Source organism: Drosophila sechellia, chromosome 2L, assembly GCF_004382195.2.
Source record: "Drosophila sechellia strain sech25 chromosome 2L, ASM438219v1, whole genome shotgun sequence".
NCBI lineage: Eukaryota > Metazoa > Arthropoda > Insecta > Diptera > Drosophilidae > Drosophila > Drosophila sechellia.
This window is the reverse complement of record NC_045949.1, coordinates 5,925,395-5,951,113: the sequence shown is the minus strand read 5'-3', so window position 1 is coordinate 5,951,113 and position 25,719 is coordinate 5,925,395. Positions and strand designations below refer to the sequence as shown.

Sequence of the window (25,719 nt, the reverse complement as noted above, 5' to 3'; positions counted from 1 at the left end):
GTCATCGATTATTTTCGCCGTTCACACTGGGAATTTAAAAAAATATTATTTTCCAAAAAACAATTAATGTTTGGTCTCTTCATTTGGACAACAATAAGTTTTGTTTTTCATATGTAGAACTTTTTCATCCAAAAAATATGTTTCTTTTAGTTATCCATTTGAGTAACCCCAACATTAACTTTAAACCCACCTTTCTTAGTCCTTCAATTTAAAAAAAATGTAACTAACCAATTCCAATAAATAAAATCATAATTATTACTAGTATGCCCACTTAACAGAGTTCGCCATGATTGCCGAAATTTGTTATATCTAAAGTTTTGTTTATTGAAACAAACACATGTATGGAAATTAAGCATAGTTCATTTGAAACGTATTTGATTTAGCACAAAACGGGTAATACATTGGCTTTTTGTCGGAGCAGCCCACTCCTACATCACAACTGGATGAGCGGTTGACCCTGGCGCTCGCGGTAAGCGGACACATCCTGCATCAGTTCCCTGCGAAAGCGCTCGTGGTTGCGTGCGAACTCCTCCAGTGCTTTGACCTGACGACCCTGGCGCTCGGCACCGCTGACGGTGCTGTGATTATTGTTGGCCGCTCCCGGATCCCGGGCTTCGGGATAGAAGACGCTGTTCGCGATGGCAGGAGCGGGCGTGGGACGGCGCTGAGCCCTGGGCGTTCCGCTGGGGCTTCCGTTTCCGTTTGCGTCTGCAAGTAGAAATTGCCTGTAGCCTGGCTTTGGGAATATGCAACAGATTTTGCAAAGAATGTCGCTTAGTGGCATTGCGCTGACTAAATAAGATCGGCTCCGAGTAAATGGCAACGATAACCTGGCATTCGAAGTTCGGATTATACTGAGAGCACTCTGCTCTTATCTCTAGCTTCTACTAACGGTAGACTCACATTGCGTTGGGACAAACAAACAGCTGGCTTTGGGGCCCAAAAATGCCGTATGATTGTAGTTCTGCGCTTGGCTATTGGCCAAGTTTCCCACTTAAAATTAGCTCCCAAAACTCAAACGACTCAAAACTGAAAGCACCAAACATGGTGATTCATTTCGTCTTCCAATTTGGTCACTTCGTTTAGTTACTTTTTGAATTACCCACAGCATTGTACATCCATTTTAATAGTACGTGTTCATACCTTGCTTGCTCATTAGCTTCTCCTGCTGCAGGCGCGCGTTGCTCGATCCGAAGTATCCGTTGATAAATGGCAGGGGCGACATGACTACTCCGCCCCTCAGTGAACTGTCTGGCGGAGGAGGAGCGGGTCTGTTGAATGGATTCGTCCGCCTGGGCGGCGGTCTAGGCTTCGCACTCTCCGAGGCACTTTGCGGTCCGTCCAAGGCGCTGCCAAGCATCTCTGTAGGGTAAAGAATGCAGCGGATTAGTGCACAGGGATTATAGGATTAGCCCTAGTTCAGTCTCACTGTTTCTCGCGTCCTCCATCTCTTGCAGCTGGCGTTTTAACTCAGCCAGGATAATGCGCTTGTACTCGTAGCCGGCGCAGGTAAGCGCCTTCATCCACGTCTCCATGCTCTCTTGATTGTCGGCGGCGAGGATGTAGGTGCGATTGCCGTTGAAGGCGATCTCGAAGCAGTAATTGTCCACCTCGTTGGACAGCTCAATGGTGCAGCCCTCGACGATGATGAGCCCCAGGGGCTCCTTGTCCACCCTCGACTCGAAGTAGAAGAGCAGGTTACCCTTCAGCACGAAGTAGCGTCGCTGGAAGGCCTTGTTGACCTCGCCCCGTTTGTTGAGGAAACCTGCAAGGCGTATCGGTGTGTGACAAATGGATTATGATTATTAATAGACGAGCAAAAGGGCTCGCTGGCATACCTTCCATGTCGAAGGGCGGCGTTCTAGCGAACACGTACAGGTTCTTCTCGTTGATCTTCATGGCTGCGCTGTCTCGGGCTGCATTCGAAGCGAATATGGATGTCCTATTTCGCCTTTCGTCTCTTATTATTGTGATGAACAGGTAAAAAAAATGCAAAGCGAGAAAAAATTGACGCTGCGCGAACAGCTGATGGCCAGTGCTGCCACACCTCCGTCGGCTATCGATTGCTGGGTGCTAGTTTCTGGTTTTCAATGTAGATTACAAACACAAACGAATTTTGAATCCTGCTAAATGTCGTACTTACTCACGGAAATCGCGCTGGAGATGCTGGGCTACAAGTTTTACGACACCAATGGCACATTCCACCTCACCAACTTTCAAAACAACTCCACGCTCAGCGAAACGCATCCCGATGAGCCCTCGCTGCAGGAGTTCATTGAGTATACAAATGAGGAGCCGAAGCAGGAGCCGCAACAGCAGGAACCGCACACGCAGGCTGTGCAGGAGGAGGCGTACCTGGATGCCCCCACCATACCCGAAATACGCTTTGCACGGCGCACTCCGGCCAAGGCGCTGGCCAAGATAATGGACTACGAGAGCGAGAAGATAGTTAACCAGATCAACACTCGTCTGGAGCGCTCAGTGTCACGTCGGGCGGCGGCTAACAGCCACGAGCAGCTGGCCGAGATTGTCAACGAGGAGAGGAAGCTAATTGAGGCGGATGCCGAGGTTATTCACGACTTTCGCGAGCTCGTGCAGAGCCGACTGCAGCGATTGGACAAGCGGCCCTACGAAAAATACGTACGCACCTTTGGGCCAGATTATTAAGCTGCCGTCATTACTCTTAGATTTAATTTAATTTAATTTAGTTTATAAGTTTAATAAATAAGTAACCGCTACAGGGTGCCTGCAGCACTTTCTCTTTCTCTTACTGCGCCAGTGTGTCCACCCTAGCCCATGTGCTGCCCAGCGATAGCCCCGTCTATCGGATCCACTGTCATCTCTAGCAGCTCAGCACGAGTAAAGGTCAGCTCTCGTAACTTGTCTCGGAAATATTCAATAATTCCGAGATTGCCGTCAAAATTCGAGTCGTGTACTTCAGCTAACGCTCCCCCTGTTTAATTCCGTTCCGTCTGTCCCCGCAGGCTCAGGTCAGCCCGCATCTCGGCTGCCAATTAAGGATATAAAGCCCTCCCCGGACGGTGACGACAACGGCGCTTGCATAATGAAAATCTGGACATCGGAGCACATATTCAACCACCCGTGGGAGACGGTCACGCAGGCGGCGTGGCGCAAGTACCCCAATCCGATGACGCCCTCCATCATTGGCACGGACGTGGTCGAGCGCCGTGTGGTGGACGGCGTCCTGCACACGCACCGCCTGGTGCAGTCCAAGTGGTACTTCCCCAAGTGGACGCACGCGCTGATCGGCACGGCCAAGACTTGTTTCGCCAGCGAACGCTCCACGGTAGACCCGGAGCGCAAACAGATGGTACTGAAGACAAACAACCTTACCTTCTGCCGCAACATCAGCGTGGACGAGGTGCTCTACTATGAGCCGCATCCGTCGGATGCCAGCAAGACGCTGCTCAAGCAGGAGGCCACCGTGACCGTCTTCGGTGTGCCGCTGTCCCACTACATGGAGGACCTGCTCACCTCGACCATTAGCACAAATGCCGGCAAGGGACGCCAGGGCCTGGAGTGGGTGATCGGTCTGATCAACACGGAGGTCAAGGGCATCGCCCGCGGCACCGACGAACTTCTGCACAACACACGGCGCTCCATCGACGAGGTGACGGAGAGCGCGCGGAAGAGCATGGACGAGATCAGCGCGCAGGCCGCCAAGGCGGCGAAGGCGATGCACATTACGTAGGTGGCGACAAGGCGACAGTGCAAGGTCGCGCGAGGGCTGTTCAGTAGTGAATTATTTAGATGGCGAGCGGTCGTCGTTTTAGTACAACTAATTAATCGATGGCACGATGGACATGGACAGCAACATGTGGGATAGCAACACTTCCCTCTATTCTCAAGCCATTCAATGCATATATTTTATAATTATTACTCCCCTTCGAACGAATCGACTGCTAATGAGTCATGTCGATTAGAAGCGCCCCCGAATGGCTGAACTGGAAGGAACTCACCCTAATGCTGGCCCCCATTCATGCAGATCAATACATATATACCTAAAGTACATAGTCAATGTAAGCTTTGTAAGCCGCCGCAGATTTCGAAGAACGAGAGGAGCAATTAAACGACATATTTGCCTACGACCAGCCAGTGTCAAGTTCAATAGTTTAATTTTAATTCGCAGCACACTTGTACAGCGTCTTTTTTTTTGCATTCGCATGACGTTCGCATGTGCAACTGCAACGATTTCAAGCATTCTGTGTATAAATAAAACCCAAGAAAGCCGATTTGTGGTTTTTTTTATACATACTTGATTAGTGATTTTTGGCGTCTGTTTCATTCGCTTGTCACTAAAAGCCCACGTGCCTAGTGGCTCAACAACTGTGTACCTAGTTAGCATCGCAGACCTGGAAACTGATATGTCCCTTATCTGGTTTAGCAATTGCGAAGAATGTGATTGAACAAGCGGGCTGATGAAGGGGAAAGCGGGTGCTTGGAAACAAGTTTTATGGTCAAACAACAGGTGTAGGGACAAGGTGAAATACTTTTACCTAACTTATCAAAAGAAGTAACTTCTTTATTCAGCAGTTTTCTTAAGCTTGTAATCAAAATAAGCAAGTACTTCTTACGAATTACAATCATATTATTTGGTTCATTGAACCTTTGTAGCATTAACACAATGTTACACAATGGGTACAATTTACGGAAGCTTTTAAAGCTCAATTCGCCTAAGGGTTAATTTGAAATCCAGCGGCAGTCGCTGTGCAGCACTGGCCAACCGAACGCTGTGGTGGATTGAGCCGCGAAATGAGGGGAAACCGAGCTGGAGCCCCAAAACGATCGTAATTTGCAGCTAAGACGCACGTGTTCTCCGCTCAGTGTTAGTGTTATTGGGGTACTTGTCGTTAATTATTTACCTAAATTCCGGCCATTCAGCATGGCAGGTTTCCGTTCGTAATGGAAAATATGTTTACGCCGGCTTATCAGCAAACTCCCAGCCGGCCAAAAACAAAAACAAGTTGTGACGCCAGTGCAGCGATTGCTGCAGGCGATTCCATCGATTTCGTTCGGCTGTAACCTGATCCGCTGCTGCGGGTTGTGGGCTGTGAGGCTGTGGTATAGGTGCCGCCAGTTGATAACCCCCAGCGTGGGCACGGCCCCACTGGTCGTCAACCGCTTCTCAACTCCCAAGATCATTCTCGATTCGACGAGCAAGGAGTGCACACTGTCTGTACTCAATCCGCATTTTTCGTTTCTTGCAGCCCCACGACATGGTCATCCTTCGCTACTACGATGTGCAGGCCCACTCCGCGGCCGAGGAGGAGAGTGTCCTGCGTCGGTTGCGCGAGGAGGACGCCGACGTGATGTCCGTGCGCATGGAGCGCTGCTATCATCTGGAGTACAGCGCTCAGGCAGAGCACTCACTGGTCCTGGACGAGCTGCTGGTGTGGCTGGTGAAGCAGCCGCTGAGCAATGGCCAGAGCCTGTCCAGGCAACCTGCCCTGCAGTCGACTGGGTCGAGGCAATTGCTTTTGGAGATCGGGCCGCGCTTTAACTTCTCGACGCCGTACTCCACGAACTGCGTGAACATATTCCAGAATCTCGGGTACTCCGAGGTGCGTCGCGTGGAAACCTCCACCCGCTATCTGGTTACTTTTGGCGAGGGATCAAAGGTGTCGGAGGCAGCCAAGTTTGTTCCTCTGCTCGGTGACCGCATGACCCAGTGCTTGTACACCGAGGAGAACACCCCCAAGGCGAGCTTTGACGAGCAGCTTCCTGAGCGCCAGGCCAACTGGCATTTCGTTCCCGTTTTGGAGGAGGGAAGGGCGGCACTGGAGCGGATTAATCAGGAGCTGGGCTTAGCCTTCAACGACTTCGATTTGGACTACTACCACGACTTGTTTGCCAAGGAGCTGGGCCGCAATCCCACCTCTGTGGAGCTCTTCGATTGCGCCCAGAGCAACAGTGAGCACTCGCGCCACTGGTTTTTCCGCGGACGCATGGTTATCGACGGCGTGGAGCAGCCCAAGTCGCTGATTCGCATGATCATGGACACACAGGCCCACACGAACCCCAACAACACCATTAAGTTCAGCGACAACAGCAGTGCCATGGTGGGATTCAATCACCAGACCATAGTTCCGTCCTCCGTGGTCGCTCCCGGCGCAGTGCGTCTGCAGAGCGTGCAGTCCGACCTGATTTTCACGGCGGAGACCCACAACATGCCCACTGCAGTGGCGCCTTTCAGCGGAGCCACCACCGGCACTGGCGGACGACTGCGCGATGTTCAGGGCGTGGGCAGAGGAGGCGTCCCGATCGCCGGCACCGCTGGCTACTGTGTTGGCGCTCTTCACATTCCAGGTGAGCATTTCTTCTTTTGAGTATTTAGTTGCTATTAGTTATCTTCCCAATTAATTGCACATCACGACTTCCTTGTTTTTTGCAGGCTACAAACAGCCGTACGAGCCTTCGGACTTTAAATACCCTGCGACGTTTGCGCCCCCACTTCAGGTGCTCATAGAGGCGAGCAATGGCGCCTCCGACTACGGAAACAAGTTTGGCGAGCCAGTGATCTCTGGTTTTGCCCTCTCTTATGGACTGAACAGTGCTGCCGATGCCAGCCAGCGGGATGAGTACGTTAAACCGATCATGTTCAGTGGTGGCTTGGGCACCATGCCCGCTACTATGCGCGAGAAGCTGCCGCCGGCTCGTGGTCAGTTGCTGGCCAAGATCGGGGGCCCAGTGTACAGGATTGGAGTTGGTGGCGGCGCCGCAAGCTCCGTGGAGATACAAGGATCCGGAGATGCTGAGCTGGATTTCAACGCCGTACAGCGAGGAGACGCCGAAATGGAGAATAAGTTGAACCGTGTGGTGCGAGCCTGTCTAGAACTGGGCGAGCAAAACCCCATTCTAGCCATCCATGACCAGGGGGCTGGCGGCAACGGCAATGTCCTCAAGGAGCTAGTGGAACCAGGCTTTGCCGGAGCCGTTATCTTCTCCAAAGAGTTTCAACTCGGTGATCCCACGATCACTGCCCTTGAACTGTGGGGTGCCGAGTACCAGGAAAACAACGCCATTCTTTGCAACGCTGATCAACGCGAACTGCTGGAGAAGATCTGCCGCCGTGAACGCTGTCCCATCAGCTTCGTGGGAGTGGTGACCGGAGATGGGCGAGTAACACTGCTGGAGAAGCCAGCACACAAGGATCTAGAACAGGCGTTGAATGAGTCCAATCGCAGCGCAGTCTCACCATTTGACTTGGAACTTAAGTACGTTTTGGGCGACATGCCCAAGAGAACGTACGACTTGAAACGCGAGCAGACGCCGCTCCAGGAGTTGAGTCTGCCGAAAGGTCTGCTTCTGGACGAGGCCGTGGAGAGAGTTCTTAGCTTGGTGGCAGTCGGTAGCAAGCGCTTCCTGACCAACAAGGTGGATCGCTGCGTCGGTGGATTGATCGCACAGCAACAGTGCGTGGGACCGCTGCAAGCTCCACTCGCGGACTACGCGTTAACCACCGTCTCCCACTTTAGTCACTCTGGAATCGCCACTTCAATTGGTACACAGCCACTAAAGGGACTGCTTGATCCCGCCGCAATGGCCAGGATGTGTGTGGCTGAAGCGTTGAGTAACCTTGTGTTTGTAAAGATCAGCGAACTGGCGGATGTCAAGTGCTCTGGCAACTGGATGTGGGCTGCAAAGCTGCCTGGCGAGGGTGCCAGGATGTTTGACGCCTGCAAGGAGCTCTGTCAGATTCTTGAGGAGCTTCACATCGCCATCGATGGCGGAAAGGACTCCCTGTCCATGGCGGCTAAGGTCGGCGGTGAGACTATAAAGTCCCCGGGTACTCTTGTCATCTCAACCTATGCTCCCTGTCCGGATGTGCGGCTAAAGGTTACGCCTGATCTTAAAGGACCCGGCGCGGGCTCTAAGACTTCCCTGCTCTGGATAAATCTGGAGAACAGCGCTCGCCTTGGAGGATCAGCTCTAGCTCAGGCATACGCGCAGCAGGGCAAGGAGACGCCAAACTTGACAAGGAGTGATCTGCTTGGCAAAGCATTTGCAGTGACTCAATCGTTGTTGGGAGAAGGACTTCTTCAGGCAGGACACGATGTCAGCGACGGAGGAGTGCTTGTTTGCCTATTGGAGATGGCTATCGGAGGACTGAGTGGCCTCAAAGTTGACCTATCGGAGCCCTTGGCCAAGCTTAAGAACTTCGACAAGTTTGTCGAGAAACTTAATCGTCCCGAACTTGCTGTTCTCTTCGCCGAGGAGTGTGGATGGGTGGTGGAAGTACTGGACACAGACCTGGAACGAGTTCGATCCACCTACGAAAAGGCAGGAGTACCAAACTACTATTTGGGCGTGACCGAGGGATTCGGACTGGATTCTAGAGTGTTACTCAAGAACGGCACGTCAGAGCTGCTGGACCAGCCACTCCGTCTGCTCTACAAGAAATGGGAACGAACCAGTTACGAGCTGGAAAAGCTTCAGGCCAACCCCGAGTGCGCCGAGGCAGAGTACAATAGCCTCGAGTATCGCCAAGCCCCTCAGTATCGGGGACCCCAGAATCTGCAGGCCGAGCTTACTCTCAAGCGATCCTCCGCCCCAGTTCGCGTGGCCGTGCTCCGTGAGGAGGGCGTCAATAGTGAGCGCGAGATGATGGCCTGCTTGCTGAGGGCTAACTTCGAGGTGCACGATGTGACCATGTCGGATCTTCTTCAAGGTAAGCTCCATGGTAAATTCTTATAAAAGGGGAAGTACTAACCAAATGATTTAATATTTCTTCTTCAAGGTAAGCTCCATGGTAAATTCTTATAAAAGGGGAAGTACTAACCAAATGATTTAATATTTCAGGCACCGCAAGCGTGTCCCAATACCGCGGACTGATTTTCCCAGGCGGCTTCAGCTATGCGGACACTTTGGGATCCGCTAAGGGCTGGGCAGCAAACATCCTACACAATCCCCGCTTGTTGCCTCAGTTCGAGGCTTTCAAGCGTCGTCAAGATGTCTTCTCCTTGGGCATTTGCAATGGTTGCCAGCTGATGACACTTATTGGATTTGTTGGCAGTGCAGGGAGCGAGGTGGGCGCGGATCCCGACGTGGCCTTGCTGCATAACAAATCGCAGCGGTTTGAGTGTCGTTGGGCCACCGTGAAGATTCCAAGCAATCGCTCCATCATGGTCGGAAGTATGAAGGATCTGGTTCTTGGCTGTTGGGTGGCTCACGGCGAAGGTCGCTTTGCATTCCGCGACGAGAAGTTCATTAGCCAATTGCAGTCGGAACAGCTGGTGACATTGCAATATGTTGATGATGTAGGCAAGCCGACGGAACTCTATCCGCTAAATCCGAACGGTAGTCCTCAGGGAATTGCTGGCCTTTGCTCGACGGATGGACGTCACTTGGCCCTCATGCCACATCCCGAGCGATGCTCCTCCATGTACCAGTGGCCCTATGTGCCATCTTCATTCGAAGTTTCCCCCACACAGTCGGAAAGTCCTTGGCAGATTATGTTTAACAACGCGTACAATTGGTGTGTCAAATCAAATTAATAGCTATTCTAGATGAATTGAAAGCAGTTAAATACATTCTTGGCATTTATGACCTGTTATATCTATATACAATATACACGAATTTGTTTACTATTTTTATAAAATAAACATAAACACTTAATCAACTTTAAAACTCAAATAAACGTACTCATGTAAAAGTAATAGAAATGAAAGCTAATGTGAAATTTGTAACAAGCATTTAAGGTAGTTGGCCTTGGCTGTTGATGACGCCATATACTTGGAGTTCCAGTCGTGCTCGTTGATCTGCATCACCTTGTAGCCCATCATCTCTAGATGTCGCATCTTCAAAGTCTCAGGACCCCGCAAGGCAGTCAGATCGTTTTCACAAAAAGAGTCGAGCTTGAGCAGTAGTATTGCCACTCTGAAATTGGAGTCATTAATGAAGTACCAGAATAAGATAACTTCCATTTGTGTGCCTACTTGGTTATGCGATCCAACATGGTTGCTTCCACGGGAGGTGCTGGTATGGGCTTCTTATCCCGATCGAAATGTATCACAAAGTCTATTTGGTAGCCGTAGGGTGTCGTGTGGTTGCAGCGAAAATGCTTGTCATTCTGAAGAAGCTGATGCAGCAGCTGCTTCACCTCTGCTGTGGACTCACTGGGTATTAAGGATTCTAAAAAGATAATATGATATAGAACGCCTTAAACAGAATTGTAGTTATGTGTTACTTTTGCTGATCTGCGCCTCGATGTAGTTTTGTTGAAACCAGGGCACATTCGCCTCGGGAAAGTCCAGGCATACTGTGCGATTCAGTTGCATTACCAGATTAAGGACCCTCTCCGGATATGTTGCTTTTGAGTAACAGACTTGTATCTCATCTTCGATTCGCTGAATGAATTTCACGCAGAATACTTGATTGATTAGCTGCTCAGGTATTGATTTGTAGAAGCACAGTGCTAGACAAGCCTGGACAACCGATAACCCGCTCATCTGGTCAAAGTCCCTGAAGGAAAGATTACATTTTAGGTCTGCCTCAATGAATGTTCATGCCCACCTAAGCAGTACTTCGGAGGCGTGGTTTAGAGCCTCCACGGATGCAGGCATGTAGCCCAAATTATACGAGCAGGTCAACACTTTCTCCACTGTGTCGCCGGTAACGTGATCATGCTGTTCGGAAATGTAGGCGAACATGGACTCCAGGAGCTCGGGAACAAAGAAATTCGAAGCGTTGAAGTTGTAGGCCATGTCGCGAACCACCCGAGAATTGAGATCGTTGCAATGCAGACTTTTGTACTGCTCCAGGGTCTGGTTGTAAACCACCGTGTTCTTTAGCTCTGTAAAGGGATAAAATTGTAAATATTTGTTTATATTTGAAATGAACCAAAATCATCGACTTACTCTTGCGATGACTAAGTGTTCTGACAATCATGCTCAATTCGCTGGCATTCAGAGGGTCCTTTTCGGCATCTCTCAAGTGCCTCTCCGCACAACCGATGAGAATGCTGTCCATTGTGGACAGCTGCATGCCAACTAATGGCGGAAGATGCTGGCGAAACCTTAGTTCGCTGGCTATTTGCATGCCGCGACTGAGTAGAAAGCAATCCTGAATGCCAAGCTGGGGTGCCATGGCGAGCATTTTGCTTAACAAAAAGTTGGGAAATTTCTTCCAGGCCAACGGAGTATGCCCGTAAGCTAGCACAAAGGATGCAAGTCGTGCGAACTTCGCTGGCAGCCTTCCCGCTATGTCATGCTCCATAGCACTCATGCACATGCGACTTAGCTTTCGTTCCAGTTCTAAGTGACGGTAGGTTCCTCCCAGATTGTTATTAAAGTTCATATAGCGTTGACAGTGTCTCAGGAACCGTAGGTGCGAACGCTCCTCCGGATAGGACTCCAGCTCTTGTATAACTCCTGACCAGTATGTGTTGCAGAATCCAATTTCGGAGACCTTTAGTGAACGCAGAACACTGAATAAATGTCCGCTCGCATGGGGTTGCTGCCAGGCCTCTTCGGAGTAGAGCAGTTCCCTAAATTGATGCAGATACTGGTCTCTTTGCAGCGGCGTTGCAAAGGGAACTGTACAAGACAGGGCGTCAGCTGTGCTTTCGTCCTGTAGCAACTTTTCAAGAGCTTTCTTAAGCGGCTCCATCAGTGCGGCGGGTTCTTGATGATGCAAAAATGTGCGACACACGCTCTTTAGATCTACAGACTCCATCTGGTGTATGCAAGGTCGCAAGGCCAGCATGACCTCCCGAATCAATTGGGTGTGGGTCTGTGACCACACTGGAATATTCAGCATGTGGATCACCTTCAGAAGAGCCTTAGGGGTTTGGCTGCTGAGGTCGCCGCTTTGCATCATTTCAGTCAAGCGCAACTTGAAGCGTGTAAACAGCTCCTCATCAATGAGAAAGTGTAGCTGAAAAAGGCACGTGGACAGAAGACGAACCTGCTCCGCGCTGCGACACCAATTGATGTGATGCTCCAGGTGCGGCACAAAGTTCTTACACACAAGCGGAGTGAAGAAGTCGCGTTCCAAGTTGATGCCCACCGAGAGGCGAGACAAGGCGGTCAAGGGAATGACTTCATCATCCCCTTGTGACTCGATTAATTGAAGAGACCTCGTCAGCACGGCCTCCACAACTGCCTCGGAGTTTGGTATATGCATTTTTCGCAGGTACAGGTAGCATCTACTGAGATCGTCGATCTCAAGTTGGTGTACATAAGGGGCCAACTTTGGGAGCACATTATGCAGCACACGATCCGTGATGGCATCTTTACTTGTTTGCTCCGCGTCGTAATAGAGGGTCCACAGCAGTGAGATTCCCTTCACCACATGGGAGCTCTGCAGACCGTCACAGCTTTCCAACACATCTAAAAGCTGGTCACCCGTCTTGGCATCCTCCAGTCGGGTTAGAAGAGCATCCTGTTCCCGTGACACGCTAAACTTTTCCCGGAGATCTCCGTTCACTAGCTGCGAGTGCTTCCTCAGTTTTTGGCCCAGTGCCGGTAGCAAAGCAGCTGTTTGGATGGGCGGCTTTGCGCCAATGTTAACGTGCCGTCGCAGGAGCTGAAGCTGACGCACCTGCAGAAGGTACTGTAGGTACTTCCATTGTGTCCGCGGCAGGTGGTTCAGATACATGCCACTTTATATCACGCTTATTCAGAAATCGTTGAATAATAACAAAATTACGCCGTATAAACATGTGAGCGAATTTTTGGCGATCAGCTGGAGTCGGAGTTGCCATGTAGTAAAAACTAGCATTATACTGAAACTAATACTAATAAAAGTGTTTAATGAAAATATGTAATATAAGCTCTTAAAATAATTTCTGAACTGTTGATAAGCAGTATACGTTAATTTAGATAAGTAATTACTCAATCCGAAATTTAGCTTGCAAGTAATTTGTTTATTTCGTCAATAGTTTTATTGTGGCAACTCTAGTTTTCAACAGGTTGTTGACGAGTTGACGTTTCTGTTTGTAAGCAACAGCTGATAAACAGCTGACCCTAAATAATTTAATATGCTTGAGCCAAAGACACTAGTGTCTTTGCTTGAGCGTTAGCGTTGTTAATCAACTAAACAATGGCATCCACTGATCCTGCACAACGAAACCAGGTGACCGTGCTCCAGGTCGGCTATTCTCGCCAAGAAGACGGAGACGAGTCCGCCATGCGGGCTAACTGCACCTGCACACTGGTCCGCAGCCGGGATGGCACTAACATAATCGTGGACACTATGACGGCCTGGGATGGAGAGCACTTGCGTTCGTTGCTGGGCCAGCAGGGACTAGGCGTCGATGACATTCACGTGGTGGTGTGCACTCACGGACACTCTGACCACATCGGTTGCAACTATCTGTTTCTGAAGGCACGGATGCATTTGGTCGGCGCATGTGCCTCACATCAAGACCTCTACATGGACCACCTTGGTAGTGGTAATCCAGACGAGCAACTGGCCCTGGACTCGAATGCCGAGGTGGTAGTGAAGCGGTCGCCAGGACACACCCTCAGCTGCGTTTCCGTAATTGTGGACAACTCCCAGCTGGGTGGACGGGTCGGTATCACCGGAGATCTCTTCGAGCGAAGCGAGGACATCGACGACGAGAACATTTGGATGGACGCTGGAAGCGAAAACGAGAAGGTGCAGCGCGAGGAGCGCAGTAAAATGGCACAACTGTGCGAGTTTGTAATCCCAGGACATGGTCCGATGTTTCCTGTCACACCATCAATACGCTGTAAACTAAAAGAAGACGCCACTTCTAGCACATAATTTTATAGGCATTAAATACATATGCTAAAGATTTTATAAGTTTAGTAATTTCAATACATAAAAGTCAAATTTCCCGCCATTACAAAATGTCCCTTTGGTACTTTTGCCGGAGGAATGGGAAATTATTCCAGATGATTGTATTTTGGGCGAGTTGGCAGCACTGCTGCATGAGTTTTGGTGAATTGCATTTAGCTAACAATTGGAAAAGAAAACACAGCTGCAACCAGCAACACAATAGCCAAACACCACTCGTGTCCATCCCAACATGGATCCCTCCGCGAGCCTGGCCGACAAGTTGGCCTCCAAGACTGCCAGCAGCAACTCCCTGGACAGCAGCTCCAAGTCCAGTTCGTTGGGCTCCAAGCACGGCGGCGGAGAAAACGGCATTATACGGGACACGCCCTTTGGCTATCTGGAGGGCGAGGAGGACCAGGACCAGAAGAACGACGTGACCTACGTGTGTCCCTACCGCGGCCCCGTCTTTGGCGCTCTTACCATAACCAACTACCGCCTGTACTTCCGGTCGCTTCCTCTGCGGGATCAGGAGCCGCCCGTCGTCGTCGACGTGCCTCTGGGCGTGATCGCGCGCGTGGAGAAGATTGGCGGCGCCACGTCGCGCGGTGAGAACTCGTACGGCATCGAGATTTTCTGCAAGGACATGCGAAACCTGCGATTCGCCCACAAGCAGCAGAATCATTCGCGGAGGACGGTGTTTGAGAAACTGCAGGCCAACGCCTTTCCGCTCTCGTACAGTGGACGCCTCTTTGCATTCGCACACGCCGCGGCCAACTCTGTGAACGGGAACGGCGGCTGGGACGGCTGGGCGGTATATGAACCGCTGGCGGAGCTGCGCCGCTTGGGCGTTCCCAACGACATGTGGCGGGCGACCAAGCTAAACGAGTCCTACGCAATTTGCGACAGCTATCCGGCCGTGTGGGCTGTGCCCAAAGCGGCCTCCGATGATTTCCTGAGGCGCGTGGCACAGTTCCGCTCGCGCTGCCGTCTGCCGGTGCTGTCCTGGATGAACCCACGGACTCAAGCGACCATTACGAGGTGCTCCCAGCCGCTGGTGGGTGTGAGTGGCAAGCGAAACTCCGACGATGAGGCATACCTAAGCTTTATCATGGAAGCGAACGCCCAGTCAGACAAGTTGACCATCATGGATGCGCGACCAAGCGCTAATGCGATTGCTAACAAGGCCAAGGGCGGCGGTTACGAGTCGGAGGACGCGTATAAGAACGTGGAAATCAACTTCCTCGACATTCACAACATCCACGTGATGCGGGAGAGCCTTCGCAAAGTGAAGGAGGCTTGCTTCCCCACCACCGATGACTCAAAGTGGCAGACGGCTATTGACAACACACTGTGGCTGAAGCACATTCGGTGCATTCTGGCCGGTGCCGTGAGGATCGTTGACAAGGTGGAGACCATGAGCACCTCCGTCGTAGTGCACTGCTCCGACGGCTGGGATCGCACAGCCCAGCTGACGGCCCTTTCCATGCTGCTGCTCGATCCGCACTATCGCACAGTGCGCGGTTTCGAGGTTCTCATCGAGAAGGAGTGGCTCTCTTTTGGCCACAAGTTCCAGCAACGCATTGGTCACGGCGACAACAAGCACTCGGATGCAGACAGATCGCCGGTGTTCCTGCAATTCATCGATAGCGTCTGGCAGGTTAGCCAGCAGTTCAACAACGCGTTTGAGTTCAACGAGCACTTCCTGATAACTATCGTGGATCACCTGTACTCGTGCCGCTTCGGCACCTTCCTCTGCAACACGGAGGCCGAGCGTGTGGCCGAAGGTTAGACTGATTGCTGTTTGCATGGGCTTGAAAGTAATTCTCACATTTATTGCAGATCTCAAGCACAAGACAACATCCCTGTGGACGCACATCAACTCTTCGCTGGATCAGTATTTGAATCCACTCTTTCCATCGTTCACGCACGGAGCCGAGCTAGTGCTGCGTCCCATTGCCAGCGTGAGATCGGTCCGCTTGTGGAAGGGCCTATACTGTCGGTGGAATCCTGGTCTGTGCGCTCCTCAGCATGGCTGCCAGCGCACCCGCGAACTGCTATCCAAGCAGGACCAGCTCTTTAAGCTCGTCAACGAGCTGCGGCTCAAGTCGAACAACCGCAGCAACAGCATGCAGACAACTACGCGACTGGCCTCGCCTATGCACTAATAGTATTGGTTTTTATTTCCCCTACTTGTACGCATATGTAGTGCACCTATTGGGAACTACGTTCTAATTCCAAATAAACGTTTTTCTTGAATGGAAAACTGGTCGATCCAACATTGTATCATTGAACCACATTATCGAAACTCATTAAAGTGTTAAATGTCTAAGAATGTTTCAATTATTTCACGAAGGACATATATTTATAATTATAACGAGTTTGAGCTACTTTTATATGTGCCTTAAACTAGTTCGGATATCATTAAGATACCTAAACAGGTGACCAACTGTTGCATGCTCCTTGTGATTCATTCATAAACACAGCTCCATAGAGGCGCCTGCGCGTTGGACTACGCACGTTAAATTCCGAATCCCACTTTTGACACCGCAGGACACAAAACATTTCGGCTTTGCGCCAAAATTAAATCACAGCTGCCTCAGTACGACATCGCACGTTCATTGGGACAGACGTGCTCCGATTTCCGGTGGTAAAAGGACAGGTGTTTTATAAAATATCAGGAAGTGAGTTCGGAACTCTTAGAGTTCAGCAATAGTCATTAGTTATGCCTACTAGGATATGCGTGCTGGTGGGGCTTCTGTGCCTTGCAAGCTTCTGCTGCGGTAGTAATGAGGCTGGGGAGGTGCTCCTGGTCATCGCCTGTCCCCCGTATTCTCTGCAGGCCAGCATTGAGTGCTCAGCCTTATCGCACAGCGTGCTGGAGCAGCAACGGGCACTGAAACTGGCGGGGATCTTTCCCGAGGACTTTGTCCTGAAGGTCTATGTGATGCATGAGCTCTTTCACTACTGGACCCTGCTGGACGCACTGCCTCATCTGAGAGCCCAGGCACGTGTGCTGGGTGCGCGCACGGAATGGATTATCTGGTGTCAACACAACACGCGTGTGTCTTCGCTGCGCGGCCTGCTCGAGCAACTGCGTCGTCAGGACTCGAGGGAGGTGAGTTTGCCCCTGGAGGCCACAACTGTGTCCTGTATCATTGTGCCTCCTCCAGCTCGCTTTCTATGGCCACGCTCTCCACGATGCGGAGGCCACCATCATCCACCACTTCTCGAACTACAAGGATCCCCAGCGGTTTCCATACCCCATGCTCAGTGCCGGAGTTGTTTTCACTGGTGCTCTGTTGCGAAGGTAAGTCCTTTTTAAATGGAAAATGAAAGTAAGTTATTACAAATGCATTAGGATAGAAATGAGAAGTTTTTTAAGGGTTTCAAATATGTCTTGACATTTGTTATAAATTCTTGAATGAATCACTTGTTACCAGGTTGGCGGATCTGGTTGCTCCTAGTGGCCAAAACATCACCCTTCACAGCGACTTCTCCATTGATGCCTCTCACGAGCTGGCTCGCTTTATTTTCGAGAATGTATCGCCCGACCCGCATATTAGCACCCCGATTTCCGGAGGAATCCTGCTGAAAAGTGCCAGCTACATATGTCCCACACCCACGTCCGTGCCAAACAGGAAACTGCCTTGTCTGCTGCATGCGCAGCCGGAGGAGCCACTGACTTTGGGGCAGCGGAGGAATGGCTGTGTAAGTTTATTTATGCCCGGCATGCCTTGTTGCAGCAAAATCATATATCATGCTAAGGGGCTTTTGATTAAGATGGAGGTATTTGCAAAAATGTCAAAATTCGGCTATTTTGCATGAATGTTTTTAAGTTTACCGGTTTGCATTCATACGAAACTAAGGGAACCTTCGCATTCTTATTGAGATTCAGATTGTAATGGTAGTGTACAATTTTTTAAGACACCTGTGCTTGAGATATGCTTATCTAAAAACAGACAACAAACCTTTAAATCAAAGTTCATTGAGTTCTCAGAATTTAAAGCCCACATACATAGATAGCAGATTCAAGATTCAGCCCGAGCAATTAGCATTTGAAACCTCCATAACCATAAATTGTCTATCGACCCCGAACTGAAACCCTCCGTTTCCGCAACTGGCGAATTTTGGCCACGCCAAACCCGACGAGCAGGAGCACACAACAGGATCGCACATATACTTCGCCATCAAAACCTGTGCGAAATTCCACAAGGAACGCATACCAATCATCGAGCGCACCTGGGCAGCCGACGCCCGGAACAGGAGATACTACAGCGATGTGGCAGGTGAGCACCCCGATGACAATGAGCGGGCAATTAAACCGAATGGGTGGGGGATCAGGAGCAGCGGGCGGTGCACCAACAAAAACACAGTGACAGGCTGACTAAACACATCCACACAACCATATCATCCACATATGCCTGGGCAAACAGTGAATTTCATCCAGCGTGATTGGCCATTCACTTCTTATTGAATATTCATTGATTTGACTTTCCGTCTTTCCGAATTTCCCGCTCCTTCTGCCCCAAACGAAAACCTCAACAGACGTCGGCATTCCGACAATCGGCACTGGGATACCCAATGTGCAGGCTGGACACTGTGCCAAGACAATGGCCATTCTGCAATTATCCCTCAAGGACATCGGCGAGCAATTGGACATCCGCTGGCTCATGCTCGTCGACGATGACACGTTGCTGAGGTGAGATCCAATTTACAGATTGATTGATAGGTATGAATGGGGATACCTTGCCAGCTCCATGGCCTTATTATTACAGGCAGCTGCTGATACGAGATTTATATTTTTTAATTTATTTAAGTAAAGCCAGCTTTGCACTGAGTATTGCGATTGCTACCCTTTAAAGTAGATAGTATATACATTTTTGATCCGTTTTGAACTTAAGCTCTGTGATAATTTATGTTGGTGCGTTCCCCATTACTCTTCAATATATTACGGCCTAAATTTTTATTATATTCATTATTCACCAACTCCAGCTGATGGGTATTCCAACTTCGGCTTGTCGAAGACACTCCGCTGTCTCCTTTCCAATTATATTTTCCGGCTCAATCGCATGACGGCGCATTCAATTAAAAATGATTATATTGATATACCCGGTTCATCGGGTACCTTCCATCGAGTAGCCTCCTCTGATCCACACCCATCTCCCCACCAGTGTGCCACGAATGAGCGCCCTCCTCTGCCGCCACAATGCCACGGAGCTGGTGTACCTGGGCCAGCGCTATGGCTACCGGCTACACGCTCCCGACGGCTTTAACTACCACACTGGAGGAGCCGGCATTGTGCTCAGCCTGCCGCTGGTGCGGCTCATCGTGCAGCGCTGCAGTTGTCCCAGTGCCAGTGCCCCCGACGACATGATCCTGGGCTACTGCCTCCAAGCACTGGGCGTGCCGTCGATTCATGCTGCCGGAATGCATCAGGCCAGACCGCAGGACTACGCCGGCGAACTGCTGCAGCTGCATGCGCCGCTGACCTTCCACAAGTTCTGGAACACGGATCCGGAGCACACATATCGCCGCTGGCTCGGAGGCAGCCTGGTCAACCAGAGTGCCCCGCTGACGGCGCACAAGGAGCAGCCCGCTGCCGCACCACTCCACATGACGATGGGGCGACATTCCTTGGCCGCAGGCGTCGGATTGCTGCAGGAAACGGGGCTGGGCAAGCACCTGGATCTCTGAGCCGCTCTGAGGTGAGTGGCGTGAGTACTGATGGGCCAAGCTCTGCCGGAGTCAGTTCAACAGAAGTTGGCGGGCAAACCAGAAAAGCAATCTGCTGGCAGTCATCAAGCGGCTGCCAAGCACACAAATTCCCATTTTCTATAGACCGAAATTAAAATTGGGATTGGTTTAGTCGCAACTCTGTGCATTCGTCTGTTTTGCGGCTTTCGTGTCAGTTTAATTAGTAGAAATGCTCAAATGTGGCTGCGATTTGCCTTGGCGGTATTTGGGCTTGGAAAATATTAATTTTCCAGCATTTCGGGGACATTTTCCGCTGACACAGACTCGAGACGTTCTAGGACAGCTCAGAAAACCCAGCTCAAAAGTGAATCTGGCCAGTGACATTACTGCCACAAAGAGGTTAATGCTGGACTCAAAATGTAGCTTATTTCAAAGTACGAGGACAGCGTTCTTTAAATTGGATTAAAGAGCTAAGCCTAGAACAACGTATAGTTTGAAGCCATGTAAATCACATTTTTATTATATCTTTGGTTTGAAATAACTACCTTGCTTTGCTACCTTTTTTCCACTTCCACTTTTCCATGAAAATTTGGCACTACTATAGTGGACAGATCAATTTCCCAGCAACGGAATGCATATAATTTGCATTCGATTCCATTCGACGACACTTTAATCACATCGCAGCCCAAAGTACCTGCTTAAATCAACATTTTTTCGCACCTCGGCCGCATTTTTTGACCTCATTAAATGCAAATTTTTGAGGCTTCAAGGGACGAATTGCTGAATACTTCACTTTCGGGGGCATCAACAGTTTACGCATGGGTGCGCTTTTCGAATGGCTGGCGTGGCACTTGGGTGGTGGCCACGTTGTACCGCCATTCGCTCATCCACCCAGCGCGTATCCTTCGGATAAACAAAGGGGTCAATCTGAACGGAGCGGAAACTCTAGTCGAGTACTTTAAGTGCCATGTCTGCTATCTTAATCGACCCTCTTTAAGGCGCCCAGTGCATCTATTATTCAGGACTAATCAATAGTTTTCGCAGGTCAGCGGAGCCACGAAACAATATCAGGTGTTTTCCAAATAGGCGAAAACAATGTGTCAATTGGTTAGTTTATGTAGTTTGCTGACAGTCGAAATAGTCGGTATTTAATTGGTACTGAATTAATAAGCGTTGTTTATTTGGCTTTGAGCATATGACAGTGGAACTTAGATATACAAAAGTCAATATTGTTTATTTAGCAGTCTAGTAATGCTTAAAAGAAAATCACATGAGTCCAAATAAAGCAAACAACGAACGTTTTTCAAACCTTTGTACAGAATTGATAATGAAGTTTATATCTGTTTCCTTTCAAAAAGATGTTACTAAGTACAGATTGTGCTTTTCCGCTTCCGGTTGAATTAATGCAATGAATTGCTGTTAATTTATCCTTGTGGCTGCCTGTTTACTTGACCCCCTCCAAGTAGCTTATCTCGTCCACGGCAGAGGATGCCGTCGTATCCGAATTCCTGTCCACTACGTGCAGCCTTCTCGTCCTCATCGTCCTAATTAGTTGCGGATTTTTCAGTGAACACCAGGAGAAACCCCGAAGTCAACTGCAGCAGCCACATGACCGTACTGCGACAAGTTGAATTTAAAACCAAATTTAATTTGCTTAAATGCCGCATGTGAATGTAGGCGAGTGTGCCCTTCCAGTTGATTTTGGTTGAAACTCACTGGGAGAAACCCACAAGGTAATCCTTTCGGATATTCACTGTACCAGTGGCAGAATCTTGTAGGATTCCAGGCAATATGGTGGAATTTTCTATGGGATTTAGCATAGAGGAGATAGGCTTTCTTTGGATTCTAGATGGATTTCTTCGATGAAGAAATGGTTAAATAAATTGTAGAACCATCTAATGTTAACTTAACTATGTAGTTTCCTTATGATTATCAGCTTACACTTTATTTGATTCGCATTTTCCACTCCAACAGCTTTGGACTTCAGAAAAAATTGTTTGAAAATCATCTTGCGTTGGAGGGGCACGTAGAATTTTCCGACTTTTGCATAAAATTACAGTTTGTCCTGCAGATAGACACTAGTGGAGATTACATGGACACATGGCTGTTGCCTGTGGCTTTTTGGAAGTGGATTACGCCGAACAATGTGACATCGCTGGGAGTCCAACCAGGGCAGCTCTGCTAATCTGTCGTGCAACATCAAGAAGTTAAACCATAAGAAAATTTAAGTAACCGCCCTAAAGCTGGACAGGATGAACAACAAGCAGAAATTGTTTAAAAGATTTCTTTTGGCTAAAGTGAGTTCAATCCTTGGGGATTTGCAAGCATCTTGCGAAGGGGCGAGGTCTAAGTTCAACAACAGGCGGTACAGTTGTGCGCAAAATAGTAGTTACAGAGCAGGGAAATACAGTATTGGACTGACCAATATTTGATTTTCAACTGAGCATAAAAAAAATGTATATGAAAACTATTGTAATGCATTTAAATATTAAAAAATGAGCGTATTTATTCACATGGACACAGGTGTGCTTTTGGTGTTTGGGGCCAACTTCGCCGTCCAGTTCCCAGTTGAATTGGGGCAATTGTTTTAGTTTGTCTTTGAATTTTGAATTTCAGCGCTTGGCGATTTTGACACATGTTAAATATATATCGTAGGGCATATGAACTTAAAATCGCATTGTTTTTAAATATTTTTCTAATTTTTAGAACTGACAAAGAAACTAAAATAAGACATGAAGTATATGATGTACATATACCGTCATCAATCAAAAAGTGCCACATTTAGCAAACTGCCTTCAGTCATTTGCCAGCCCCACAAGTTACTGAAGAAATAAAACAGTAGAACTTAAACAAAGATCGCATCAAAATGTGGGGTGCCGCGAATGATGTTTTTTTTTTTACTTTTTTGGACTCCGTGTCAGTTAACGTGCAATAAATTTCATGTCCATGTCCAAAACTTAAGTTTAACTCGAGGAAAAGGCGTTTTGTGTCTATCAGGGCGTCTAATCTGCAGTCCAACCCATCCGACCGGCTTGCCACGTGCAATAAATTCGCAGGGCCAACGTTTGCACTATTTTGCCCCATCCTCAGGACTTTTCCTTCGCCAGGATAAGCGGCAGGACCTCTTTGCACTGCTAAGCTAGGCTCCAACTACGTGATCTGATAGCGAATGAACGGCAACCGCAGCCATGTGTGTGCAAACTTCTGGCCAAGTCGAGTTGCCACATTTGTTTGGCCCAAAGCACACGCACCTGTTCCGCCAACCAGCCACCCAATCCGACCATTTCTGGTCGGGAACCCACACACAAAAGGACGAGCGCTTCACGCTGCGCTAATTTACTTTAAATTGGTTTTTTGACAATGGAGTTGCGACTTCCTTGCTGGAATTATCAATGATTAATGACTGCCAAGCCATCTGATATCCTTGTATCCTTTTTGCAGGATCGATTTTGTGCAGAGCCAAAGCAAAACTGCAAAGTGTCTAACAAACTAAATACGATTGCTAACTAATGTATTAAGGAAATGACATAATAAATAAAATAAATAGTATATTTTTAAATAGCATCTGAAACATTCGTTGCTATTGGCTTGACCTCAGCTGTCTGAGTACTACAACACAATTTAGTGAAACGTCCCAATCTTCGTTCTTTCCGCACAATATGTAAATTTTTATCGCTAATGACATCTTGATGGCCGGGTTCGAAGTTAATAAATTGGTAAACACAACTTAATGCCACGTAAAGCGCCAATGACCAATTGAACTCAAAAGCGGCGAAAGCAGCTCCACGACAAATTCGCTTTTTTTGTTGCTCGCATAATTAATGAGCAAACTTTTGGGAACCTTTTGTGCCAACTTGAGCCGCAGCCCAATCCACAACTTGGGTCCAAGTGAATGTCCAGGTTCTATTGTCGACAAGATTGGCGGCTTATCGAGGCAGGAGCATTCAAATGGGCGTGGCATATCAACTATGCTAACAAGATACTCCATAGCCACCTCTAGTTTTCCGCCTTCAATCAAGGCGAAATTAATGCGTATATTGTTGGCCCGATTATTGAGTAATTAGATGGCCAGCCCTACTAATCAGGTTAAATGTTGCATTGGCTCTTTTGGGCCACGTTTAAGTGCCATACGTTTTGCATACATTTTTGGTCAAATCGAATGGCAAATAGTATGTCATCATTGGGCAGCGAATTTTGGTTGCGTCCTTGTGGTTCATTAGTCCACATGGCGTTACACAATTGAAATTGTGCTGCCTAAAAATGGCACTCTTTCTACCCATAGTTCAAATGCTGAAGAACATATTTTAGATATTTTAGATATAAAACCTTTAGGTTACAGCTTTTTGGCCTAAAGGAGGAGTAATTGGTATTGATTGTTATGCCAATGCCTATTTTCCCCTATATAAATGTACAAAATGCGATTTTCCACTGAAATACAAAGTCGTAACCATCAAATCAGAGTTACTACAGTTGTACAAACACTTTGTGAGCAGCAATTGCTTTCGGTAATCATCAGTTACGACTTTCATTATATTTGGCATTTTTAATACCGAGGAGGCCTGCGATTGCCGAAGCTTTGGCGAAATAAATTAGTTGCACGTGACATCTTAAATGTGAGGAGCATTTCCTGTGATTTCCACGACTAAAACAACATTTTGCGCACCCAAATGGATTGGTGGTTGCATTTTGGGGGTCTTCATGTGGTAGGTGGCACATTTGCAGACCCCAAAATGGACGCACATAAATCAATCGTGAGACGAAAATCGGTTGAAAAGTTTTCACGCACAATTGGCCAAAAGCAAGGCAACTAAAAATGGACTGGTGACTCTGCTAGATTTAGCCAACTTTTTCTATAAATGACAGATTTTTAAAGCAAGAAATGCAACTTGTTAATATAAAGTCACCATTTCATAGAGGCCACGCTTCAGCTAAGCGTGTATTTTTAATGAATTTGCGCCCACATTTGTGCACTAATTAGACACTCTGACTTTCAATTCGCAAGGATATCTGCCATTTTTTGCCGCTTTGAGCATCATAAATGTACTCAGAAAAAACCCTTAACCCTTTCGGGCTGCGATTATGCTGAGGAAACATATTTATTTAAGCTGCGGTAGCATTTTCTAATTTCTTTGAAATTTTCCATTAGGTTCACAAATTATCGACTCTTATTGCGAAAAGGGTGAACGTGACTCGCATTGAAATTTAAAAGAAGTGCCCAAAAGGAACATTTTCTGCGGATTATTATTTACAGTATGTAAGGAGTACCACAATTTATTTAAAACATATTTTTATCTTATTTGCAGATTAATACGTCACACTAATAATTTATTTGTAAAAATTCTTGAAAATTAAAGAAAAATATAAAAAAAAAACCCCTCTATTGAGTTGTTAAAATTGTATTTCATTTCCATGATGTTATCCCAACTAAGTCTGAAATTTGTTTCCTGCTGCCAAAATGTTAATTAAAGGCAAATGTTAATTAATCATGGCCAAATGGTCAAGGGACCTTATATTAGCATGCGATTTACAAATAAGAAGCTGTTCATTGAATTAACTTTGCCCATTCCAAAGCACTCTAATTACACTTGAGGATGGCCTCACAAAATCCAGCCGCATTTAAATTGCATTATTCACTCGGCACCTTGCTCCCTCGACGAATGAAATGAGTTAAGTTTGCTCAAACAACGTCAATTGGCACTGCAATTAGGGCCAGTTTGTTGCTGAATTGTGATTATTTGATTTCGATTTGCATTTCGACAGCCAAAACACAAAAAGTCGACTTTTTGCACTCCAATTGTCTAAATTGTTGTGGCAAATATCCTTTGCGATGAAAGGTGGTCCTTATGCGATGAAAGGTGGCTGTTAAAATTAAGTTTTCGATTAATTAGCAGAGGATCCTTGCCAACTTCCGTTTTCAACATGCGGCTGTTAAATAAACGATCCCTGCGGCCTTTGGACGCAACGTGGGTGCACTGATAAAAATTACGTAGTATTTTCAATTCAAACTAGTTTTGCTCTTTGAATTTAATTCATTTTATTACGCAACCAAAGTAAACATCCACATAAAGTATAGTTGCCGTCCTGCTTATTGTATTAAATGTAGACATAATATAGTTTATAGTTTATATAGTTTTTTAGCAGTGCATAGGGGATACGTGGTCAGCAGACCGGATGCAGTTTGTGGTGTGCACTTTTTGTTCTCGGGCCATTTGACGGGTACGTCCACACCCACATCTACACACATCCACGTTTAGGGGAAAC

General features: G+C 48.1%; 8 protein-coding genes across 16 annotated transcripts; 6 read left to right on the top strand and 2 right to left on the bottom strand.

The window, feature by feature from the left end:
* Window positions 1-340: 340 nt before the first annotated feature.
* On the bottom strand, window positions 341-1,925 carry LOC6613574 (sesquipedalian-1). The gene is made up of 4 exons (XM_002038006.2): window positions 1,839-1,925; window positions 1,430-1,765; window positions 1,144-1,362; window positions 341-708 (listed from the first exon to the last, which is right to left on the bottom strand). The coding sequence occupies exons 1-4, from the start codon at window positions 1,897-1,899 to the stop codon at window positions 434-436; spliced, it is 891 nt and encodes a 296-aa protein (XP_002038042.1). The 5' UTR covers window positions 1,900-1,925; the 3' UTR covers window positions 341-433.
* A 152-nt stretch (window positions 1,926-2,077) lies between these two features.
* LOC6613573 lies at window positions 2,078-3,066 on the top strand. Of its 3 annotated transcripts, none has more exons than XR_004362206.1 (3): window positions 2,078-2,640; window positions 2,753-2,865; window positions 2,985-3,066. XR_004362206.1 is itself a non-coding variant. In XM_032723103.1 (3 exons), exons 1-2 carry the CDS (start codon window positions 2,131-2,133, stop codon window positions 2,844-2,846), a joined length of 615 nt encoding a protein of 204 aa, XP_032578994.1. In that variant the 5' UTR covers window positions 2,078-2,130; the 3' UTR covers window positions 2,847-2,865; window positions 2,985-3,066. The 3 variants fall into 3 exon arrangements, 2 of the variants coding, with proteins under 2 accessions (XP_032578994.1, XP_002038041.1); XM_032723103.1 differs by having other exon boundaries at window positions 2,742-2,865; XM_002038005.2 differs by lacking the exons at window positions 2,753-2,865; window positions 2,985-3,066 and having other exon boundaries at window positions 2,078-2,735.
* Window positions 2,783-4,253, top strand: LOC6613572 (protein slowmo). The gene is made up of 2 exons (XM_002038004.2): window positions 2,783-2,865; window positions 2,985-4,253. Exon 2 carries the CDS (start codon window positions 3,065-3,067, stop codon window positions 3,710-3,712), a length of 648 nt encoding a protein of 215 aa, XP_002038040.1. The 5' UTR covers window positions 2,783-2,865; window positions 2,985-3,064; the 3' UTR covers window positions 3,713-4,253.
* A 500-nt stretch (window positions 4,254-4,753) lies between these two features.
* LOC6613571 (phosphoribosylformylglycinamidine synthase) lies at window positions 4,754-9,589 on the top strand. 3 transcript variants are annotated; one of them, XM_032716401.1, is made up of 4 exons: window positions 4,754-4,846; window positions 5,229-6,327; window positions 6,413-8,758; window positions 8,821-8,909. In XM_032716401.1, the coding sequence occupies exons 2-3, from the start codon at window positions 5,238-5,240 to the stop codon at window positions 8,713-8,715; spliced, it is 3,393 nt and encodes a 1,130-aa protein (XP_032572292.1). In that variant the 5' UTR covers window positions 4,754-4,846; window positions 5,229-5,237; the 3' UTR covers window positions 8,716-8,758; window positions 8,821-8,909. The 3 variants fall into 3 exon arrangements, with proteins under 3 accessions (XP_032572292.1, XP_002038039.1, XP_032572291.1); XM_002038003.2 differs by having other exon boundaries at window positions 4,756-4,846; window positions 6,413-8,689; window positions 8,821-9,589; XM_032716400.1 differs by having other exon boundaries at window positions 4,794-4,861; window positions 6,413-8,689; window positions 8,821-9,589.
* Window positions 9,548-12,710, bottom strand: LOC6613570 (FAST kinase domain-containing protein 1, mitochondrial). The gene is made up of 5 exons (XM_002038002.2): window positions 10,878-12,710; window positions 10,534-10,813; window positions 10,208-10,482; window positions 9,957-10,152; window positions 9,548-9,897 (listed from the first exon to the last, which is right to left on the bottom strand). Exons 1-5 carry the CDS (start codon window positions 12,616-12,618, stop codon window positions 9,690-9,692), a joined length of 2,700 nt encoding a protein of 899 aa, XP_002038038.1. The 5' UTR covers window positions 12,619-12,710; the 3' UTR covers window positions 9,548-9,689.
* A 246-nt stretch (window positions 12,711-12,956) lies between these two features.
* Window positions 12,957-13,785, top strand: LOC6613569 (metallo-beta-lactamase domain-containing protein 1). Its single transcript, XM_002038001.2, has one exon. It carries the CDS (start codon window positions 13,063-13,065, stop codon window positions 13,747-13,749), a length of 687 nt encoding a protein of 228 aa, XP_002038037.1. The 5' UTR covers window positions 12,957-13,062; the 3' UTR covers window positions 13,750-13,785.
* A 118-nt stretch (window positions 13,786-13,903) lies between these two features.
* Window positions 13,904-16,055, top strand: LOC6613567 (myotubularin-related protein 2). Its single transcript, XM_002037999.2, has 2 exons — window positions 13,904-15,548; window positions 15,604-16,055. Exons 1-2 carry the CDS (start codon window positions 14,015-14,017, stop codon window positions 15,927-15,929), a joined length of 1,860 nt encoding a protein of 619 aa, XP_002038035.2. The 5' UTR covers window positions 13,904-14,014; the 3' UTR covers window positions 15,930-16,055.
* A 383-nt stretch (window positions 16,056-16,438) lies between these two features.
* LOC6613566 (beta-1,3-glucosyltransferase) lies at window positions 16,439-24,744 on the top strand. 5 transcript variants are annotated; one of them, XM_032723759.1, is made up of 7 exons: window positions 16,442-16,879; window positions 16,935-17,071; window positions 17,205-17,472; window positions 17,918-18,050; window positions 18,310-18,463; window positions 18,936-19,469; window positions 24,605-24,744. In XM_032723759.1, the coding sequence occupies exons 1-6, from the start codon at window positions 16,487-16,489 to the stop codon at window positions 19,456-19,458; spliced, it is 1,608 nt and encodes a 535-aa protein (XP_032579650.1). In that variant the 5' UTR covers window positions 16,442-16,486; the 3' UTR covers window positions 19,459-19,469; window positions 24,605-24,744. The 5 variants fall into 5 exon arrangements, with proteins under 5 accessions (XP_032579654.1, XP_032579650.1, XP_032579653.1 ...); XM_032723762.1 differs by lacking the exon at window positions 24,605-24,744 and adding an exon at window positions 22,900-22,929; XM_032723760.1 differs by lacking the exon at window positions 24,605-24,744 and adding an exon at window positions 21,433-22,037.
* Window positions 24,745-25,719: the final 975 nt, after the last annotated feature.